This window comes from Megascapheus bottae, chromosome 11 (assembly GCF_031878675.1).
Source record: "Megascapheus bottae isolate mThoBot1 chromosome 11, mThoBot2.hap1, whole genome shotgun sequence".
NCBI classification, from domain to species: Eukaryota; Metazoa; Chordata; class Mammalia; order Rodentia; family Geomyidae; genus Megascapheus; species Megascapheus bottae.
The window spans coordinates 20923078-20946401 of NC_143519.1; the positions used below are offsets into that span (position 1 = coordinate 20923078).

General features: G+C 36.9%; 1 protein-coding gene across 1 annotated transcript in view; it reads right to left on the reverse strand.

Annotated features, from left to right (window-relative positions):
• Ndfip2 (Nedd4 family interacting protein 2) overlaps positions 1-23324 on the reverse strand; it is a 61638-nt gene that overhangs the window by 10674 nt on the left and 27640 nt on the right. The window contains exons 2-5 of the mRNA XM_090341979.1: positions 15237-15402; positions 10560-10693; positions 4961-5054; positions 379-503 (exon numbers count right to left, since the gene is read on the reverse strand). Of these exons, the coding sequence (XP_090198105.1) occupies positions 379-503; positions 4961-5054; positions 10560-10693; positions 15237-15402 (519 nt within the window). The remainder of the gene's footprint in view (positions 1-378; positions 504-4960; positions 5055-10559; positions 10694-15236; positions 15403-23324) is intronic.

The window sequence follows — 23324 nt, forward strand, 5'->3', positions numbered from 1 at the left end:
CACAATACTAGGCATAATAAGTGTATTGGTGTAACAGGGCAATATGCTTTACTTTCCATATTCCATACAATACTGTGGGGCAGCTATTAGAGAAAGCAATACTTGGAACAATTAAGTAACTTAAGGTGAAAACACTGAGAGAAAAAAGATGAGTCAAACTCAAATTTCTTTATTATTTATTATTTTTCTCTGCTACACTAATACTCTCCTAAACGTAAGTTATAAAACACTCATACCACAAATACTACTTTAAGAACAGAAGTGGGAGTCTTCAACTGGGTGAATACATGTGCATAAAGTGAACATTTATGACCCATACAGAAAAGTTCACACGTTTACATTTTGGATAAGGGAGGTGAAAACTGTTAAGACACTCACCCTGACAATAAGGATCCATTTGATCAATGAAAGGCCAAATCCACAGATAGCACCATACCTTCCAGCTATGGTATTGGTGATACAGAAGGACAAACAAAATCCAAGCCAGTTGAAAATAAATGCCACTAAAAACAACAGAAACAGTTATTATAAATGTCAAGTTGGAAACAAAATTACAGAGACATAACATTTCATTGTTCAAGGGATACAGTAATTCCTTTACTTTTAACTCTACAAAGCTAACAGTTTCTTAGACTACTACAATTTACCTTTTGCAAACTATTTGCTATATGTCAACAAATGGAGAAGCTTAGTTTCCTGTCCGTTTGGTCAAGAGGAATCAATTCTATAATGCTACTAGTGGGTGACCTGTCTACCTGTCTGTCTGTCTGTCTGTCTGTCTTTCTTGCTTTCTTTCTATACTGGGTTTCTAATTTGGGGTTCTGCACTTTCTAGGCAAGAGATCTACAACTTGTGTCACACATCATGCCCCTTTGCTCTAGTTTAGGGTCTCACTTTTTGCCTAGACTCACAGGGACCACAATCTTCCTATGTACACTTCCTGAAATAGTGGGAGGTGACAGGTACAGCACCCAGTCCCATTTACTTAAGGATCTTGTTAACTTTTTGCACAGAGCACAATCTTCCCACTCTCTATCTCCCGAGAAACAAGTAATTACCAGATGTGAGCCATCGGTACCTGCAATAATTTAATCAGGTACAACCTAGACCATAATGTAATTCCCAATCCTAAAGGATCAGCTTACAATGGCTTTTATTGGGGTGAGGGAAGAGAAAACTATGAAATGCAAATCTTTACAAATATCTTAAGGTATAATACTTTTCTGGATTCATTACTTTCCTGGTTTAACAAAATATACCCTTATCTAAAAGCTATATGAAACAGTTTCACATAAACAGAGCAATTGTTTTTTTCACATATACGGAAAGTTCTTGAATTAAAGATGGCCAAATGTGAATTAAACTTAGATTCACAATACACCTAGCCAGAATATCTAAAATAATTAATAATGTCCAAGCCAGGCATGGGAGCTCATGTCTGTAATACTAGCTACTCAGGAGATTGAGATCTGAGGATTGTGGCTCAAAGCCAGCCCACTCAGGCAGGAAAGTCTATGAGACTCTCCAATAAACTACTCAGAAGAAGCCAGAAGCAGCACGGTGGGCTCAAGCGGTAGAGTGCTAGTCTTGAACCCAAAGAGGTTTAGGTACAGTGCTGAGGTTCTGAGTTCAAGTCCCCAACCCGACCCCTCAAAATGTGCATATCAATTGCTGCTGAGGAAACACAGAGACAAATACTCTCATTTACTGTTGACATAAAGGAAAACTTGACATAAAGGAAAACTTGTAGTTGCTTTGGAAGAATAGCTTTACAATTGCTTACAATTTGGAATTTATAGTTCAAAATATTCTCCCAATTCTTAAGTTAGGAATAACTTAATTTCTCTTTAATAATGCTTTCCTCATGTCTAAAGTGAAAATAATATAGGAGACTACTGACAGCCTGGGCGTGCTGAGACAGGACTGTCACACAATGTAGACAGAAAAGGCTGAGTCTTAGGAGAAACAGTTCCTAAACAGAGTCAAATAGTTCATTACATTTTAAGGCACTAGAGTTCAAGTTCATTTTCATAGGCTGTCAATTATCCATTGAACCAAACCATAGTCCTGGAGTTTAATTAACTGATGAACAGGGTCATCCTATTTTTCTAAAAATGTCATAAAAATAGTACGAGAGATAATCCAAATAAGCATGTATATGAGGCACTTTGGGGTAGCTCTTTAAAAGATCATAAATGTATATATACCAAATTCAGTATTACCGAATTGAACATAGATTTTTTTAGTTATATGAAGTAAAAGACAGACACAAAACATGGACAATAAAGAAAGCAAGAATTAAACTTATGAAAGGCTTTCATTGGAATACAATTAATTATTGCTATTTTATTTGCAAAGTTTTATAACCTAAAACACTTATCTTATAAACTACGTTAAGGAACATCTATTGCTACACCTCTTTATTTATCTTTTATGTTTTAGTAACATTTTAGATTTTTAAAAAATTGACATTATGGAGGTGATGTACAGAAGGGTTACAGGTAATGAGTACATTTCTTTTTGGCCAGTGTCATCCCTTTTCTCACTCTCTTCCAGTATCTCTCTCCTATCCCCTCCTCTGAGTTACACAGTACATCTTCAACTCTAATGAGTATCACTATGGCATTTGTTCACCCTTTGTTCCCTGCAATTCTGTGCCTCCTTCCCTCCTTACCCTCCTAAGACACAAACCAGACAGGGAAAAGAAAATCAGCAACAACAACAACAACAACAAAAATCCTCTGTTACCATTGCCTGGAGTTCATTTCAATAAATATTTGTTTATCTGTTGGTCGGTTGTGGGCTTGAATTGAGGAGTCTAGACCTTTCTTAAACCAACAGTCCCTATTGATTGAGAGCATGTTTAATAGCACGGAAAATAAAACAAGTTGCAATTTGAAAAATAGCCACTAGAGGGTAGTAATTACAAACATATACTTATCAAAATAAGTTCTAAGCCCAGGAAATGAAATAAAAAGACACAATTTCATTGACTTATTTGCAAAATAGGAAGAATAAAATTATGTGTTACAGAAACATGGACTGATAAAAATTTAGTAAAAGCAAAATCATTTGTTTATAGTGTATAATCTGTAAGTAGACCAAAAAAATCTACATAATATATAATCTGTTAGTGAATACATTTATACTAATTAGTATACTAACTCTAGTCAAAAACAAAGCCTTCTAGAATGTCTAAAATATCATACATTTACCATAGCTGCACTGGTAAAATGCTTTCAAATCTAAAAAAAAAAAAAGATTAAAGGTATGGTGGTTCAGTGAAATATAGTAATACAAAAATAACAGCTACAATTTCAAATAAGTAGTTATTAATAATAAACTACATACAGTACAGTGAACTTAGAATCTTTCCTAATTAAGATTTAATAAAAACATGAAAAGGGGTATCAAGGTTTGAGAAGTAATGTACTCATTATCTGATGAATCCCTCTATCCACTATCCTGAAAAGAAAAAGCTGGAAGTGGTGATATAACTCACGTGGCAGAGCACTAGCCTTGAGAAAGCCCAAGGATAGTGCTCAGACCCTGAGTTCAAGCTCCCAGGACTAGCAATAACAAAGAAAAAAGTGGTAAAATAATCTGTACGGCTAAAACAAAACAAAAGCTATAACCGTTAAAGGAAGTAATGCTGTCGTTACTCTTTTCAAAACAAAGTATAAAGTTTATAACAATATAGTTATTGCCTGAATTAGAACTAAGATAAAAACTAAACTTTATCAGACTAATAACAAAACAGTAGTTATTTGTCCTCTAAATATTCATTATATTTTCACTGTAGCTATGTTTCCCTGACTCAGAACTTGAGAGTTAAACCAGTTGGAGATTAAGTGTTGCATATAACACAAGCAGCTTGACAACCTGCACATCAGTTAGGAAATTTAAAGAGAAAAATACTGCTGCTGGCCCCACTCCACTCCCCACCTCTATTTAGCAGGTGACATGAAGAGGAATGCAAGAATCTACTACTGCCCAACGATGGGAAGGTTAAATAACATCCAGAAATGAAAGTCACTCACTGCATGAAGTACCATTTTCTATTTTTACAATTAGATGTGCCAACCATTTCTTACCTTTATCATCAAAATAATTCTTATGGTTAAATTGAATTAAATCATCATTCTATCCACCAGTGTAAGAAAGCTTGATCATTTCTATAGGTTTAGGGCAGAAACTAAGCATATCATAGTCTAATTTTTTTAATGAATATTAGGTTTCTATTATAGATTTGAGTTATTTAAATAATTGAGTTTCTTCATATCATTCAGTGAGTTACTGATAATCTTTGGTTTAAGGATTGAAATAACAAACCCTATCACACAGCCTTCCCTAGTAGAGTTCATTTAGCTTCTTTTCTCCGTATTTAGTTCTAGAGATCAGGAGACTGAACCTGGAGCCTGAACTACTCTAAGGTAAGCACTTCTCTCAGAGCTTAAATGTACTTTAAAGATCAAATGTTAATTTAAATATTATAAGATGCTAGAAACATTACTTAAGCTTCTAATTTGTCTGTGCACAATTCTCACAAATAAGTTATATACTTTTTTTGGTCTCAAATGACATCATCCTGATTGCCAAAATAGCCTTTTTTTAGGACTAAGGATATGTGTATGTGTGTATATTCCTACAACTTGAATCTATATCAGCACTGCAGCATTTGTCTTACTCAGTCTTATTTAGCTTCAATTTAATTTAGCTTAAATTTAGTTAGACCTTTACTGATCAGCATCTAGCATAATGGCTATAACGTTGCAGTTAAGTGCTTTAAAATTATAAGATTTGTCTTCATTTTTAGTTTACTATCAGGAAAAAAAACTTTCATTTTAAATGAGGTAAATACATGCTAGCTATGTTTTCTTTTTCTAATATGTTGCTATAAAAACACTTATATTTAAATAAACATTTTTATTTAAAAAAATAGTTTGGAAAGATTACTTACTGAAAAATGCCAGCATGAAAATGCCATCATTCCCTACTCGCAGCTGGTCTGCATCGCTGAAGTCATCTCTTTGTGGACACTCCTCCTCCGGATTCTAAAAATCATGTAATTCAATACACCTTACTAAAGTAATTATAATGTCATCTTAAACTTAAGAGTAAGAATGCTTCAGTAAAACCTAATGTCCTCCGCTGGGTATCCAGGGTACACACCTGGAAATCCCTGAACATGGGAGGCTGAGGCTGGAGAATGGCTAAGTTGTAGGCCAGTATAGACTACATACAATACAAGAAAAAGAGCCAATGTTCTCAATAGAGTATAAAATTTGGTAGTATAAACCAAATGAGATGAATGCAAGGTCTGCAGCAGATATTACTTTTCAAGGGCACCTCTGAAAAAGTTAAAAGCAAAACAAAAAAAGCTGAATAAAGCTAAATTTATTTTAAAAAATGGTGCTAAGAAGACAGCAGTATGACACTGCTGCTTTTAGTGCCAAATGGAAAAAACAGGAATTTTCATAATCAGTGGTAGAATACAAATTAGTACAATCTCTGGGTTGCCATTTGGCAATACTTATAAAAAATAAACATTTTTGCTTCTTATAACCCTAATGTAAACACTCCACTCCTCCAATCTGTTTCCTTGCCACCAAAAGGTAAATAAGTCTCTGTTGGGAAATGTGTGCTGGAGAAAGTACTTTAAGCAGAACTTATATGGGAAATTCTGGTAGAAGCCTAGAAGTTAAGTTTTTAGAAGTATTGCTTTCAGTTTAAATTTTTACATGAGTTTACAAATAAGAGATTGCTTCTAATTTCAGTAGAAACTGTAAGCTTATAGTTCTGAATAAGATAGCATTGGTAAGACTTAAGGAGCCTCTAGCTATGGCCTAGTTTTGAACTGTGATGGTTATGAACCTATTAAGCACTGAGGTGGAATGCTATGGTTTGAATATAATGTATGCTCCCCAAATCTCCTTTTGTCTCCAGAGGATGGGGTTATAAAATGTTTCTTTTTTTAAATTGTTATTATCCTTAAGTAGTTGTACAAAGGAGTTGGAGGACACATTTTGCTCTGGTCCTTAGCCATGCCACCACCACTCCCCACACTGTCTACTATAGTATGAACTGCTTGAGACTGTCTTTGGCCACTATGAGGTCAACATACTCAGACCACTATGAACATAGTATTACAGAATCATGTGGTCAAGGATTGAACACTGAAAAAATCAGGAAGTAAATTACTTTTCCTTTAAGAAATATCCTCTGTTCCATTAATTTCAGTTTTTATAAGATACTGTACAAATTCCTAGTGACAAGAAATAAAATACTGGCAAGGCCTGGAAGTTCAGACTTGTTAAGTCCAGCTGCTCAAGAAAGCAGACACACAGAGTGAACCGGGTCAAAAAGACAGTCCGGGAAAAATGTTAGCAAGACTCCATCTCAACAAACGAAGTATGGTGCTAATTGTAACTACATGAGAGGTATAGCTAGGTAAATCAACTAGGGCAAAGCAGGAGACTACCTGAAAAATAACTAAAAGCAAAAATGACAGAATATGATTCAAGTCACAGATCACTTGACTAATAAGCACAAGACTTCAGTATCTCTCTCTCTCTCTCTCTCTCTCTCTCTCTCTCTCTCTCTCTCTCACACACACACACACACACACACACACACACACACACACACAAACACACACATAAACACACACACACAGAGTGAAATATTAAAAGTAATTTATTACAACAAGCTAATAAGCACAAAAGATTAGACACAGGGACAGGGGGTGTGGCCTAGTGGTAGAGTGTTTGCAAGCATATATGAAGCCTAGGTTCGATTTCTTACTACCACATACAAGAAAAAAACCAGAAATGGCACTGTGGTTCAAATGGTAGAGTATTAGCTTTGTGCAAGACAAAAGCTCAAGGACAGTGTTCAGGCCAAGTTCAAACCCCAGGACTGTTAAAAAAAAAAAACAAAAAAAAGATTAGACACAATATAAATGTACATCAGTAGAGGACTGTTTTAGGAAATGGCTGCCTTTTTCTAGATACTTACCTAATGAGAGACCCTCAAAAAAAAAAACAAAAAAACACACATCTTCCCTTCATAGCAAAGGTGTGGGCATTCTTCCTGACCAGTGGAAATCAAGATCCCTAGTCTGAGGAAAAGAAGCTCAGGGACAGGGCCCAAGCCCTGAAGTTCAAGCCCCAACACTGGCATGCACATGGGCGCACACACTCACAAACACACAGACACATACATACACACACACATGCACCACACACACACACACACACACACACAATGTAAAAATTTTAAAGTAAATTAGAAAAATATCTACATCCTTAATATTCTAGTATATTCTACTAATAGTCTCAAAATATTGAAATCATTTCTGCTGAAATTATCATAGCAAAATCACAAGGATCATATTTTGAGATCAGCAAAGGTAAAATCTGATAAAACTCCATCTCAATAGACTAGATGGGTTTATCTTAAATTTCTATAATTCCAAGTATGTAGGAGGTTCATAGTTAATGGCCATAAGAATATTTCAGTCTAGGGCCAGGAGTTTGGCCTAGTGGTTAAAGTGCTTGCCTAGCATGCATGAAGACCCGGGTTCGATTCCTTGGTACCACATACGTACAAAAAAGCCGGAAGTGGTGCTGAGGCTCAAGTGGTAGAGCTCTAGCCTTGAGAAAATCCAAGGACAGTGCTCAGGTCCTGAGCTCAAGCCCAGGACTGGCAAATAAATAAATAAATAAATAAAAGAATGATATTTTTAAAAAAAAGAATATTTCAGTCTAATGCCAACCGCACACAAACTGCACAAAGATGCTAATAATAAACCTAAAAGGGCTGGAGCATGGCTCAAGTGGTAAAACAGCTACTTAGTAAGTGTGAAGTCTTAATTTCAAATCCCAGTACAGTAATAACATATTAACATTTTAATTATTTTAATTAATTGCTTATAAGTATAAAGAACTTCTCTGAACATATATAAAACCTGATTTTAATGACTGGTTCCAATTTTGCATAATATTACTGAAACAGTCATTCTACATAGGTCTGCCTCCTGATCCTCAGGATAGGTCATCAATGTACATAAAACAATTATGAATGCCCTTCTGGAGCCTATCTTACAATCAGGGGAATTGGTCAATAAACAAAAGTATGATAATTAGTTACGGTTATAATTATTGAAAGGTAGGAAAGAAGGAAGGAAGGAAAAGAGAGAGGAAGGAAGGGAGGGAGAGACAGACAGAGGAAGAGGAGTGGAAAGGAAGAAGAAAAAGAAATGTTAAAGGGAAGAGTGGGGGAGGGAGGGAGGGAGGGAGGGAGGGAGGGAGGGAAAGATGGAGGAAGAGGGAACTAGGCAGAGAGGGGAGAAGGGAAATGGTGAGGGGGGGAATTGGGATGCAGAGCACAGAGGAAGGAAGCAGAAGAGAAGAAAAGTTTGTGAATACAATAGTTAAGCATGCAATTTAAAATATGGTAATGCTGAGCACCAGTGGCTCACACCTATAATCCTAATTACTGAAGAGGCTGAGATCTGGAGGATCACAGTTTGAAGGTTGTCTGTGCAGGAAAGACACTGAGACATCATCTCCTAAATAATCAGGAAAAAGAGAGGCTAACGATATGGCTCAAGTAGAAAAGCATCAGCAGAGCAAGCAAGCCAAGTAAGAGTTTTAAATTCAAACTCCCAGCAAGACAAAAAAAAAAACAAACCTTGACAGAGGTTCAGCGAGGTAAGACTTCAACAAAGACTTAAAAAGGTGAAATCATTGACTATGTACATATCTCACAGAAAGTACTAATGTCCTAAAATATGACCACACATGACATATTAAAGTAACAGCATGGGCCAGGAGTTTGGCCTAGTGGTTAAAGTGCTTGCCTAGCATGCATGAAGACCCAGGTTCGATTCCTTGGTACCACATACATAGAAAAAAGCCAGAAGTGGTGCCGAGGCTCAAGTGGTACAGCTCTAGCCTTGAGAAAGTCCAAGGACAGTGCTCAGGCCCTGAGCTCAAGCCCAGGATTGGCAAAAAAATAAATAAATAAATAAATAAATAAAGTAACAGCATGAGGCTTTGTATGGGTGATTAGAGTGAACCAGAGAAAGACAGGAAAGCACTTCCCTCTCCTTTCCTCACTTCATCCTAACTTCCCAGGTAAGAGTTTGTTTTTCTTTATCTGAAGAAACTGAGTTGAATCTAGAAACCTGAAACAAGACCTCTAAAGCTTGAAGCAAACATACAAATAATAAAGTCAAAAGCCTATAATGTCTGCTTTTTACTTGGCAACAGAATAACACACATGCATCCTGTTGTCTCTACATTACAGAGATAGCCAGAACAAGCATCCATTAATGAGAAAGAAAGAGCAGGAGAAATCTTCAACTATTCCAAATTTTTAGGATGAGATATGTTAAAATATGGACGAAGAAAGCTATGAAGCCCTTATATCTTTTTATTTTTCTTTTGTCCATCATGGGGCTTGAACTTGGGTGTAGGTGCTATTGTTGAGCTCTTTTGCTCAAGGCTAGCACTCTACTTGAAGCCACAGTGCCATTTCTGGTTTTCTTATTGTTAACTGGAGACAAGAGTCTCATAGACTTTCCTGATTGGAGTTGGCTTTGAAACATGATTCTTAAATTTCTGCCTCCTGACTAACTAGGATCACAGACATGAGCACCCTTATATTTTATTTCTGTATACTTTATTTACTTGGGAGTTTTTTCCTAAAGAATTGGCAAAGTACTACAAAAGATAAAAAGATGCCTCACAGTGATAGACCATGAAATCTTAAATACGTAAAGGAAGAAGTGCATGGGCAGTTAAGGTGAGTAGGTGTAAAGTCCAGGTAAAAGAGAATTATTAGGGCCGGGAGTTTGGCCTAGTGGTTAAAGTGCTTGCCTAGCATGCATGAAGACCCGGGTTCGATTCCTAGGTACCACATACATAGAAAAAAGCTGGAAGTGGTGCTGAGGCTCAAGTGGTAGAGCACTAGCCTTGAGAAAGTCCAAGGACAGTGCTCAGGCCCTGAGCTCAAGCCCAGAACTGGCAAAAAAAAAAAAAAAAAAAAGAGAATTATTAGGTGGGGATAGCCAGATGGAGTTAGAATGGGCAGCTAGTACATGGATGCCTGGGCTCACAATTTAAAAAAATGATAATGGGGCTGGGAGTTTGGCCTAGTGGTAGAGTGCTTGCCTAGCGTGCACAAAGGCCCAGGTTCGATTCCTTGGTACCACATACATAGAAAAAAGCCGGAAGTGGTGCTGAGGCTCAACTTGTAGAGCTCTAGCCTTGAGAAAGGTCAAAGACAGTGCTTAGGCCCTGAGCTCAAACCCAGGACTGGCAGAAAAAAAAAAAAGATTATGTATGGGTACAAGCAAGGCCTGAAACAACACAAGCTGAGTTGGAATAGAGGGGAGACCAGTGGAAATGAGGAACCCAGGGAATAACTAGAAAGAACACCATTCTTACCAAAACTGACATGTATTTATATACAGTGAAGAGGCATGCTTATATTTGCAGAACTATATCAAATAACAAAGCTAATAATGTCAAAGGAAATGATTAATATCTTACTCTTTGAGATGTTTCTGCAGCAGCAGCTGCCATGGCAGCAGCCTTAGCCTTCTCAGCTTCATCATATGTAGGAAGAGAGGTAGCAACGCTGTAGGGAGGTGGCACAGGGTAAAACTCACTGTAAACTTCTGTATCTGAGCAAAAAAAAATTTTAAAGGATAAAAATTAAAAATAGTTGCATGGAATTTCATACTCATGACCATATTCTATTTTCTTCTTGTTTTCTGTTTTCATCAGTCATAGGACTTGAACTCTGAACCTGGGTGCTGTCCCTGAGCTGTTCAGCTCAAGACTACCCCCCTATGCCTTGAGTCACAGCGCCACTTCCAGTTTTCTGATGGTTTTTTACTTTTCTTGGGCTGGCTTTGAACCACGATCCTCAGATCTCACCCTCCTAAGTAGATAGGATTACAGACTAAGCCACTGGCACCCGCTTCTAATTATCTTCAATGGCACACTAAAGACTACTATTGTGATTACAGTTCTTTGTCTTAAGCTCTCTATACCATATAAAATACTATTACTATCATATATTTTACCTTAATCATGTAATTATTATAAGCAGAAAGCCCATTACACTAAACACTAACATTTAAAAAAAAATCCTCAAGAAGATTTGGAAAATGAGTTTCAGAGAAGTGAATCTCTTGCAAAATGAGCCCTGTCTATATGCTTATTAGTATGCACAAAGAAATTAGTTCTTTTGCTGGCAAAGTGGCTCATGCCTGTAATCCTAGCTACTCAGGAGGCTGAGATCTGAGGATCAAGGTTCAAAGCCAGCCTGAGCACAAAAGGACCAGAGACTCTTATCTCCAATTAACCTTGAGAAAACAAAGTGGGGCTTGGCTCAAGGGTAGGGTGGTAGCCTTGAGCTGAAGAGCTCAGGGACAACATCCAGACTGAGTTCAAGCCCCATTACCCACAAAAAAAGAAATTAGTTCTTTTTCCTATTATATCATGTTCAGAAAAATACATTAATTTGAACAATTTCTTGTAAATCAGGAAAATTAAGTGAGTTGCCACGTACAGAACAACCAAGTAGCACACTTTGAAAGAAGAGAAAGGGAGGGAGGGTGAAAAAAAGGAAAACAAAACTAGGGTAGCAAATTCATTATCCCTTATTCCAGGAACTTGAAAATACTGATGAAAATTCAGAATAAAACTTAATAATCTTCAAAGATGTTTAAATAAACAGAACTGATAGAAATCAACAAATAAATTGCCTGAGGGACTAAAGGTAGTGGTAATGTGCTTGCCAAGGATGCATGAAGCTATGCGTAACATTCTCAGCACCAAAACACTCACATATAAACTATATGTAAACAAAAGGAATATACATTTGTTAGTGTTTATTAGTAAAGACACTTTCATGGAGATCATGATTTTTCAGAAATTGCACAAAAAAATAAATGAACTTAAGATCAGTGGACCAGAATAGAAGACCCAGAAATAGAACCACATACCTATAGTCAACTTGTATTTGACAAAGGAACTAAAGATATACAGTGGAACAAACACAGTATATTCAATTATTGGTGCTGGCAAAATTGGGCAGCCACATGCAGAAAACTAAAAATTGACCCTAGCCTTTCGCCATGCACAAGCATTAACTCGAAGTGGAACAAAGACCTCGATGTCAGACCAGAAACCATGAAACTGCTACATGATAAGAGTAGGAGAAACACTGGAACTCATAGGCACAGGCAGGCAAAAGATTCCTGAACAGAATCCCATGGTCACAACAGATTGGAGAGAGACTCGATAAATGGGACCACCTAAAAATAAACAGTTTCTGCATAGATAAAAGCATAGTCGCAAAAGTAGAGAGACAGCCAAGCAACTGGGGAAAAAAATTTACCAATAATACATCTGACAAATGCTTAATATCCAGTATCTACAGGGAACTCAAGAAACTAATCCCCCCCCAAACCCAACAAACCATTCACTAAATGGGCAAGAGAACTAAAGAGAGACTTATCAAAAGAAGAGATTAAAATGGCAGAAAAGCATATGAGAAAATGTTCACCATCCATGGTCATAAACGAAATGCAAATAAAAACAACCCTAAGATATCACCTTATCCCAACAAGAATGGCCAAGATTTTGAACTCAGACAATGACAGTTGCTGGCGGGGTTGTGGAGAAAAAGGAACCCTACTACACTGCTGATAGTATTGTAAATTAGTCAGCCACTCTGGAAAGCAGTTTGGAGGTTTCTTAAAGAACTGAAAATTGACCTTCCCTACGATCCCACCATACCACTTCTGAGCATCTACCCTGAACATCATAACCCAAGATATGATAAGGACACCTGCTCAGCTATGTTTATCTCTGCATTATTCACAATAGCCAGGCAATGGAAACAATCCAGATGCCCTACTGCAGATGAATGGATACAGAAAATGTGAGGTATATATGTGTATACACACACACACACACACACACACACACACACATATATACACACACACACAATGGAATTCTACATAGCCAACAGACAAGATAAAATAATGGCATTTGCAGGGAAGTGGATGAATCTTGAGTGAATCATGTTGAGTGAGACAAGTCAAGACCAAAGGAACAAAAGGCACATGGTATCCTCAATATGTGGCTATTAGATCCAAAGAGTACAAGAGCGAGGACTCAATATTTGCATATCCAATGTTATAGACAAGGTATTGGAAATATAAACATAACTACATAGACATAAAAACCTATGACTCTATAGACATTTTTTTCATAAATTAATATGTATTTTTGATATACAAACCCTTAGCCTAATTTTGATTATGTTCTAAAAACTAAGTGCCAGTGATTGTATATAGAGATTCCCTTCTTGAACACTTGTTTGTTAAACATGTCATTTGAAATATGATGTAAAAATCAATGTTAATAAATTCTTTAATAAAAAAATAAATGAACTTGATGAAGAAAATACTGGATTTTTTTCACACATTTAAAAAAAATGCTGGGTGCGGTGGCTCATGCCTGTAATCCTAGTTACTCAGGAGGCTAAGATCTGAGGATCTCAGTTCAGTTCCAGCCCAGGCACTAAAATCTGTGAGACTCATATCTCCAGTTAACCTTTAAAAAACCAGAAGTGGTGCTGTGGCTTAAAGGGTAGGGCAGTAAGCCTTCAGCTAAAGAACTCAGGGACAATGCCTTGGCCCAGGGATAGGGTGGTAGCCTTGAGCTGAAGAGCTCAGGGACAGTGCCTAGGCCCAGAGTTCAAACCCCACGACCGACCCACCAAAAGAAAAAAAAAAAAAGTAACCAAGCTAGGCACTAGTAACTTATGTTTATAATCCTGGCTACTCCGGAGGCTGAGATCTGAGGATCACAGTCCAAAGTCAGCCCAGGTAAGAAAGTCTATGAGACTCTTACCTTCAACTACCTTCAATTAACCACCAAAAACCATGGCACTGTGGCTCAAAACGGTAGACCACTAAAAAGAACAGTGCCCAGGACCTGAGTTCAAGCCCCATGACAAATAATTAATAAATAAATAAATAAATAAATAAATAAGCAAGCAAGCAAGCAAGCAAGCAAGCAAGCAAGCTCACACCTATAATCCTCACTACTCAGAAGGCTGAGATCTGAGGACTGAGGTTCAAAGCCAACCCAGGGACTCACTAAAGTCTGCGTGACTCTCATCTCCAATTAACCTCCAGAAAACTGGAAGTGGCACTGTGGCTCAAGTAAGTAGCTTTGAGCTGAAGAACTCAGGGGCAACACCTAGGCCCAGAGTTCAAGTCCCACAACTGACCAACAACAAATAAGTTTAAAAAAAAAATAGTAAACACAGAAAGTTGGCATGAGTTGAACAAGTAAATTGTACTAATTATGGAATAATAAATATGAAAGAAAAAGTGAAAGTTTCATTTTCATTAAAATGTTTTAATACTTATTTTTAAATGATTCATAATGTACATATATAAATTATTTTAGAAATGTGATTTATACTTTATTTGGAATTTATCAGACTTGGAAAATTACCATAGTATTCAAAGTGATAAAAACCAACTAGTGTACAAAAATTCTAATAGTATATACATCAACATATTAAGTAGCTTAACATTATTGAAAAAGAAAGTAAAATTATCCTTTCTTTCTTCCTTTTTTTTTTTTTTTTTTGTCCATTGTGAGGCTTGAACTCTGGGCCTGGGCGCTGTCCTTGAGCTCTTCAGCTCAAGGCTAGCATCTACCACTTTGGGTCACAGTGTCACTTAAAAGTTTTCTGGTGGTTAACTGAAGATAAGAGTCTCATGGACTTTTGTGCCCAGGCTGGCTTTGAATCTCAATCCTCAGATCTCAGCCTCCTACAGGCATGAGCCACTGGTGCCTGGCTCTAAAATTATCTCTCTATAAAGGCCTGAATGAAGAAAAAAGCAGTTAACAAGCAATATTCACAGCCCTGCTTTCAAGAATGTATTCAAAAGCACTATGTACACACTTTTCCCTCCAGCCACATCCAGCCCTAAGAGCCCCACCACCTTCATCATCATTAATGTTATGTTATAAGCATGTAGATATATACATGTGCGTATCTGTGTAGTATATGTGTGTGTATATTATGTGGATATATTTAAAAGCTCATTAACAGACGTGATAAGCACATAAAACCATAATGTCAAAAAAATTAACTGGTAAAATCACAAGAAGCAAGCAATTTCCTACCTGAAGTTGTTGGCACTTCCACAGTAATACTACTATATGGTGGAGGAGAGGAGTCTGTCTCAGGTGCTAGCGCAGAAGGGGCAGTCAGCACAGTTTGTGGTGTTGAGTTTGAAGTGGACGGCTGCTCTGAAGCAGATGATTCAGAATTATCGTCTTCGTTGTGAAGCTAAGAAAACAAAGGAAAAAGAATCAATGCAATGTTACTTATATTTTTAATTATAAATTTTTAAAGATTTTATAATTCCAAACACATTCAAATTTGTATGGACCTCTATATAGTATATAGTATCTATCAAATACTATATTTGCACTGCAAAGAAAGGTAACTATCCTGTGAACCCAAACACAATATCATCTAGATTGTACTTGAATCTATAACTGGAAATAGACTGTTCAAAATAATCTAAAAATGTATAATATTCTTGTTTTCCAAAATACAGAAAAGTGTAAAATGAGTCAATGTATATCTTCCCTCCCTCCCCCTGCCAGTTGTGGAGCCTGAACCCAAGGGCCTGGGCACTGTCCTTGAACAATTTTGAGCCACAGCACCACTTCTGGCTTTGTGCATGCTAGGCAGGCATTCTACCATTAGGCTACGCTCCTGGCCATCAATGTGTACCTTTAAAAAATGTTCTAGGACCGGGAGTTTGGCCTAATGGTAGAGTGCTTGTCTAGCATTTCAAAGACCCAGGTTTGATTCCTTGGTACCATATACATAGAAAAAAAGCCAGAAATGGTGCTGCGGCTCAAGTGGTAGAGAGCTGGCCTTGAGGAAAGCCCAAGGACAATTCTCAGGCCCTGAGTTCAATCCCCAGGGCTGGCAAAAAAAAAAAATGTTTTTCATCATTCAATGGTTCAGTCAGTAGGAGCAATATAGTATAGTTTTTGATCATTTAACTTACTGAATCTTCACAATAAATCTATGAGATAATGTCTTTATCCCCAATGACAAAATGAAGGTGGTGGAGGGGAACTGTTAAAGTGTGGAGATGTACAACAGCTAGGAAAAGTAAAGTCAGAAATTAAACCTAAGTAGAGGGTTTATGCATTTATGATGACCTTTGAAATGATCATTGTTCGGGAGCTGATAACTATATGCAAGCCAACTGAGTCAATATCATAAAGTGATATGTCAAAGAGGGATTATAATTTGTCCTTAACATATTGAAAAAAGAGTACTTATTTCAAGAGACTTTTAAACTAGAATCTCAGTTTGAAAAGAAACTATGTGTTCAGCATTACTCTTCATTCATTCATTCTCTTTAGAAACACAATGTTAAACAGTCCTCCAAAGAAGTGTCATTACTAGTACAAATGCCATTTTAAGTGTTGTGATGTTGCAAAACTACCATAGAGTCTTGATTTCAGAAAGAATAGCATACAAGTTCCCATTTATCCCTCAGAAACTTTGTAAAGTTGGCTTTCTGTGCATCAGCATTCACCTATCGGTTCTGAATGCAGCCCAAATCTCCACACAGTTAGTTGTAAAATGGTATTTGGATAACATGGATAGACACTAGCATAGAGAGACATCTAATAAATACATGTCTCCCACTCTAATTCATGAACTAGAAACAGAAATTATGAAGTAGACTATCTGTCCAATAAGTAGCCACTAATGGTTCTAAAACATAAAAACTACATAAGTCAAGTGGCAGATGATTTATTACAATGCTAATTTAATATGCTTTAGTCCGTGACACTAGGAAAACATTTTGTCAGTAAATGTATAACTTTTAACAGAAGTATCATAAACATAACTAACATAATTTCTCACATTAAGATAACTCTTCCCACACACAGCACAACACCACGGTTTGAATAATTAAATTAATCAACCTCTAAATTCTTGATTCAAGTAATCATAATGTGAACTTTTATGTGCTTTATAGTTACTTTTAGCACTGTTCCAAGCCTGCCCTAAATTACCACCTCCTGACTGGCAACATCTTGTAGCTGTAGCTCAGAACCCTGACTATGCTGTCTACCCAAGAAAAACCAGTCATCTTTACTTATTAGACTTGCAGAGCCAAAGTGTTACATAGGTAACATAGACAAAGAAAGCAAAATATAGATACTGAACTGGAAGTTTCAATTACACTAAGTAACAGCAAAGTTGTCAAAAAGGAAAAAAATGCCATTTTTTCATACCTTGGTATTAGAATCACAAATGTTAGATATTATTTTATTAAGGAAAAGAACTTCTATAACAAAATAGTTCTTCAATTCTACTCTCGTGTAAACACTCCTTATCACATTAAATATGGTACACAGATGTGCTCTCCACAATGACAATGCCATTACACAATGACAATGCCATTTTTGAAACCTATCAAGTTTACTTAAATAATTATAATGAAAATAATAACTTCAGACACTTTCACATATGACTCTTGAATAAAGCTTTGGAACATTATAAAATGTATACTAGTTTATTTCGACTGACTTATCTAACACCCAGGGTTTTTTTTCCTGTTGTTTTATTGTTTTGTTTTTGTTGGTCAGGGGCTTGAACTCTGGGCCTGGGTGCTCTTCAGCTCAAGTCTATTGTCAACCACTTGGAGCCACAGCCACTTCCAGTTTACTGGTGGTTAATTAGAGAAAAGAATCTCACTCAGTTTTAGAGATAGGATTAGAGATAGGATTACAGGCATGAGCCACAGGCAACATTAACACCTAGTTTTATTTTGTACAAGATTATGATACATAGAGAAGATTTGCTATGCATCAAGAGTAAACCAAATAACTGACTCAAGGAGTTGCATGTAACTTCCAATTTAAGTACAACACTGCACTTTTACATCTTTGCAGGCAATGAAATTGCTTATATATACCACTCTACTGTAACTGCCTTTTATATAAATGTATACAAGGACTCAAATCGAAGTATGTGTTCTTCAAATTAGAAAATGCCACTCACAATCATTTCTTCTCAAAGGTTTTATTTTACATTTTTCAGCAATCACCTAAACAACAAAAGCGGAAACCAGGGAGAGTGCAATGGGGGGCAGCTTGTAAGCAATGCTGACCAGATTTCCTGTACCTTATCCGCACTCAGTGAACCTCTAGAAAACACGGAGATAACACAATAGAGGATATTAAAGTTAACGTTTCTCTTTAATGAAGCAAGAGAGACTGTGTGAAAAGCTACATACTGAATGAAACATAATATCCTTTTTCTGGAAAAAAGATGAAGGCTGCATTAAAAGTAGCTATTCTTTATAAATGTATATTAAGCATACTCTATAAATGTACATATTAAATATGTATATAATTACTTGGAACTATAAGCATTATAATTAACTAATTGGAAGCCCAACCTTCTAGTAAACAAAGTACTGTTTCATCAAACTGGCTTGTCTCCTACAGTACAATTCTTAATCAACTGTTAGGTGATAAAATATGCATTCAGTGTCAGATGGTTTGCTTTAGTAAAGAGACACTGTTTCTTAGCAGCACACAGCACTATGAGGAGAAGGTAGAGATGTACAATGCAGCCATTTGGATGCATCACAGTGCACTGCATACGCCAGCAGCAGTACAGTCTCAACCCCCTGACCTCTGTCTTAATTCATTTTTTTACTTTTCTACTTGGGCATGGATTGTTACTATAAAAGAAAACCTATGACCTTGCTAAAATATAAATGTAATTCACTTTTTTAAAGTTTTCTAACTGATATATTTTGTGTACTGCCAAGTTGGGTCTATACTTAGTATCAGAGGGAAGAACAGTAAGTGAGAGCTAGCAGGTGTAGTTAGATGAATTTTACCTGAGTTCTTTTTAAAATTCTTATTAAAGAGACCATGGTACACATTAAGCAAATAAACAGCTTTTTCTCCCTCAAATTCAGGTTTCTTTTCCAAATATTTTTCCTACTAACACAAATAAAATCAAAATACAATACGAAACCTCTAATTTCTGGCTTTCCATGTCTCCGAAGACAAGATATTAATGTATACAGTATGTCCTGTGATAAAATGCTTTCTAAAAAAAAATTATTGAGGCAGATTAGTTCTAGGAAAAGAATAATGAAACCAACTCACTCTCCTAGTCACATCCTAACTCAGAAGTCATGGCCACTGCTTCTCAGTGGTGATTTGTGATCAGTTTACAGTGAGGACTTCTCCCTAGAGATAGAAAAGCACTGGCCAGTTTTCTTTAACCCAACTGAGGCACTTCTTATGCGCTGTTAGCCTGACCTTTCGGTGCTTAGCCTGACTTTTGTGCAACAAACTCCTATTTGAGGCTCCATACACATAGGTTGCATTTCATACATATACTTGAAAATAAAGAGATGGCAGCCTTATTTATATATGCTAAGATTCCTTCCAAAAATCTGCTAAGATCAGGGCACAATCATTACTATGAATTTTTTTACACTCTGCAAATGCTAGTGAGCAGAAATTTTCTTAACTATGTGTTCGTTCTTGAGCCACCTAGCTTGGGCCTGCCATTTCCTTTATCTTTCTCTCTATCAAACTCTTCACACTCTGCCACTTTGGAAGCAATAAGAACCTGGGGTCTTCACCTCTACTACCACCCACTATATAACATTAAAACTGCTCCCTTAGCTTTATCATATGCAATTTTTGTTGTAAGCGGTGCAGTCTAGAATTGTCTCCAAACAAAAATGTATCTAAACAATGAAGTAAGAAATAGTATCCATTGGGCTCAAGTCTGTCATCCTAGCTACTGAGGAGGTTGAAATCTAAGGATCGCAGTCCATGACTGATTAAAAAAATAAAAAAGATAAAAAGAAATAGTATCCATTTTTTTTTAAACTGGATACTTAAAAAGGGGAGGGATTGGGGCCGGGAGTTTGGCCTAGTGGTAGAGTGCTTGCCTAGCATGCACGAAGACCAGGGTTCGATTCCTTGGCACCACATACATAGAAAAAAGCTGGAAGTGGTGCTGAGGCTCAAGTGGTAGAACTCTAGCCTTGACTAAGTCTAAGGACAGTGCTCAGGCCCTGAGCTCAAGCCCAGGACGGGCAAAGGAAAAAAAAAAAGGGAAGGGATTTTTTTTTTAATGGAAACTGATTACATAAGTTCTTCATGAAAATATTTCATATGAGTTTTCTGAGCTTCAGATCTGGGCATCCACTCTTTTTAATACGCACCCACGCCCCCTTGCCTTTTTATGGCATCAAAAATCACACACACACAAAAGAGAACTCTGGATTTGTATCTAATTCTTTTAATCCCTTCTTTTCTTCTAGGCCCAGCTAATTCTATATATTGTTCAATGCTCAACTTAAAGACAAATTCTCAGGAAAGACTTTATTGTCACATAATCTAAGTCTTAGCTCTGTTTCTCAGAGCTCTTATCACAATAGCATATTTTTTAACGTAGTTATTCACTTACAATCTGTTTTCCCAGCTAAACTAAATGATCTATAAAAATGGGAGTTTTTTAATGTCAGTCCAGTTGGACACAATGAAAATAAAAGCTCCCCCCAAAAATATTGAGTCAACCTTGGTTAATAGTAAAAAAAAAAAAGAAAAGAAATATAGGTCACCAGTAACCAAAGGCACAAGAAGGAAAACCCTGAGAAAGAATAACCTTGCTAAGCTTACTTTGAAGTCTCTCAAAGCTAGTTATTACCTTCCTTGGGAAGTTTAAAAAAGGGGGCTGAGACTATTTACATATCAAAGACCTCCAAGGAACAAAGAAGCTAAATAGCTAGGGCAAAATTTTATGTAAATCTGTCCTTTCAAAAGAATGACACCTCTAGTTAGGTTTCTGTTCACAAGCTAAAACTGGTTCATAAATATTCCAAATCCAATGATTCCCTCCTAGATTACAATGTGCTCTGTATGGCACACTTATTGATTGGGTTCAACCCTTTAACTAAACAACATATTTCTTTAAAACGTTATATAAAATGGTGAAAATACAAAATATAAACTCTACAAAATTTATGAGTGCGATGCTTAAGGAAAAATAGTAGAGAAGGTAAATACAATCAAAGCAGGATATTTACATGTGTAAAGATGTTAAAATGAAAACAATTAATACATATAATTAATATTTATCATGTATTATATAATTATAATTTCTAAAACTAACTCACTTGGATTTTTCCCTAAGAAAATATGTACTTACAAATATGTCCTACAGTTTCCTTTCTTTAAAATCAATTGGCTAACAAGATCTTAGTGCAGATTACGAATACCTTGTTGACTACCCAGCTCTTAATGGCAGGGAAGAGGAAGAAGATAAAATGGAATGTATGGCTACAGCTTCTCTTTTAAAAAGAAATGTTCTGCAGGTGCAGTGGCTCACACCTGTAATCCTAGCTGAAGAGGCTGAGATCTGAGGATCATGGTTCAAGTTAGCCCCAGCACTAAAGACTGTGTGATACTTATCTCTAATTAATCACCAGAAACCCAGAAATGGCACTGTGGCTCAAGACATAGGGTGGTAGCCCTGAGCTGAAGAGCTCAGGAACAGCGCCCAGGCCCCAAGTTCAAGTCCCACAACCAACAAGAAAGAAAGAAAGAGAGAGAGGGGGGGGGGGAAGAAGAGAGGGAGAGAGGGAGGGAGGGAGGGAGGGAGAGAGGGAGGGAAAGAAAGGAAGGAAGGAAGGAAGGAAGGAAGGAAGGAAGGAAGGAAGGAAGGAAGGAAGGAAGGAAGGGAGGGAAAGGAAAGGAAGAGAAATGTTCTAAGACAAACAGCAAAATGCTAACTTCTATTACCCCACAATGGATACAGAAAATGATGGGATAAAGGAATCACCATTAGACAGCCATTATAGTTAGTTACTCTAATCAGGTAAGCATTGCCAAAAGCTAGCCCTGTGGGCCAGGTTTGTAAACCTAACTATTCAGGAGACTGAGATCTGAGAATTTTGGTTCAAAGCTAGCCAGAGAGACTCTTATCTCCAATTATTCTCTAGAAAACGGAAGTGGGGCTGTGGCTCAAGGGGTAAGGGCAGTAGCCTTGAGCTGAACAGCTCAGGAACAACGCTTAGGCCCAGGGTTAGGGTGGTAGTCTTGAGCTGAAGAACTCAGGGACAGTGCCCAGGTTCAGAGTTCAAGCCCCATGATCGCCAACCCCCCCCAAAAAAAAGAAAAAAAGGAAAGGAAAGGGAAGAAAAATAATTATCAAAAGCTGAAAGTATCAAAAAGAATTCTTAAAAGCTGGGGCTGAATTTTATCTTGTGGAATAACTTGTATCATCCTTATATCAGGTCACTGGATTGGCAATTCAGCTTCTTTAAGATATCTTTTTCTTCCCCCATTTCTTATACAATTATGCAGTTAACCACTCATTCACATTTGTAATCTCAGAGACATAAGAAATGGTTATGATTCAAAATTAAGTCCATACAAAAACTTACTAAGACCCCAACTTTTGGGGGGGAGGGACAAAATGATTGCGAGGGGGTGAGAGGAGGGAAACATGGACAAAAACATGAGAAGGGGTATCAATGTGTGCAAAGAAATGCATCTACTACCTGACAAATTTAACTGTAATCCCTCTATACATAAAAAAAAAAATACAATTAAAAAAAAAGCTGGGGCCGAGAGCATAGCCTACTGGTAAAGTGCTTGCCTAGCATGCATGAACACCTGGATTCCACATACATAGAAAAAGCTGGAATTGGTACTGTGGCTCAAGTTATAGAGCTCTAGCCTTGAGAAAGTCCAAGGACAGTGCTCAGGCTGAGTTCAAGCCCCAGGACTCTCAAATAATAAAAAAAAAAAGTTGTTTAGAATACTGCAATTTCATATTAAAATCATTTTTCGAGTTCCCATTACCTTTCCATCCAGTATGTCAGACCTTTTTCATCCTGTTCTTCTCAGCAGTATTCACAAGAGTTCAAATAACACCCAAAAACTTGGAGGCCAGCTTTTCTATCATTCCCACCTACTATTTTCTTAATAAATTAATGAAATAATGGTACTTGGAATTAAGCAATTGTGAGTGCTTCAGTTCTCTACTTCCTTAACAGTGCTTCTTAAAAATGTTAAATTTAAACATCTTGATTTCGGTAACAGCTTCTAGGTTTTTGTCTTTCTCATTTCTTAAACTAAGTCTATTCTTTTCATTGCCTTCTATCCCTATGTATCCTAGGCAATAAA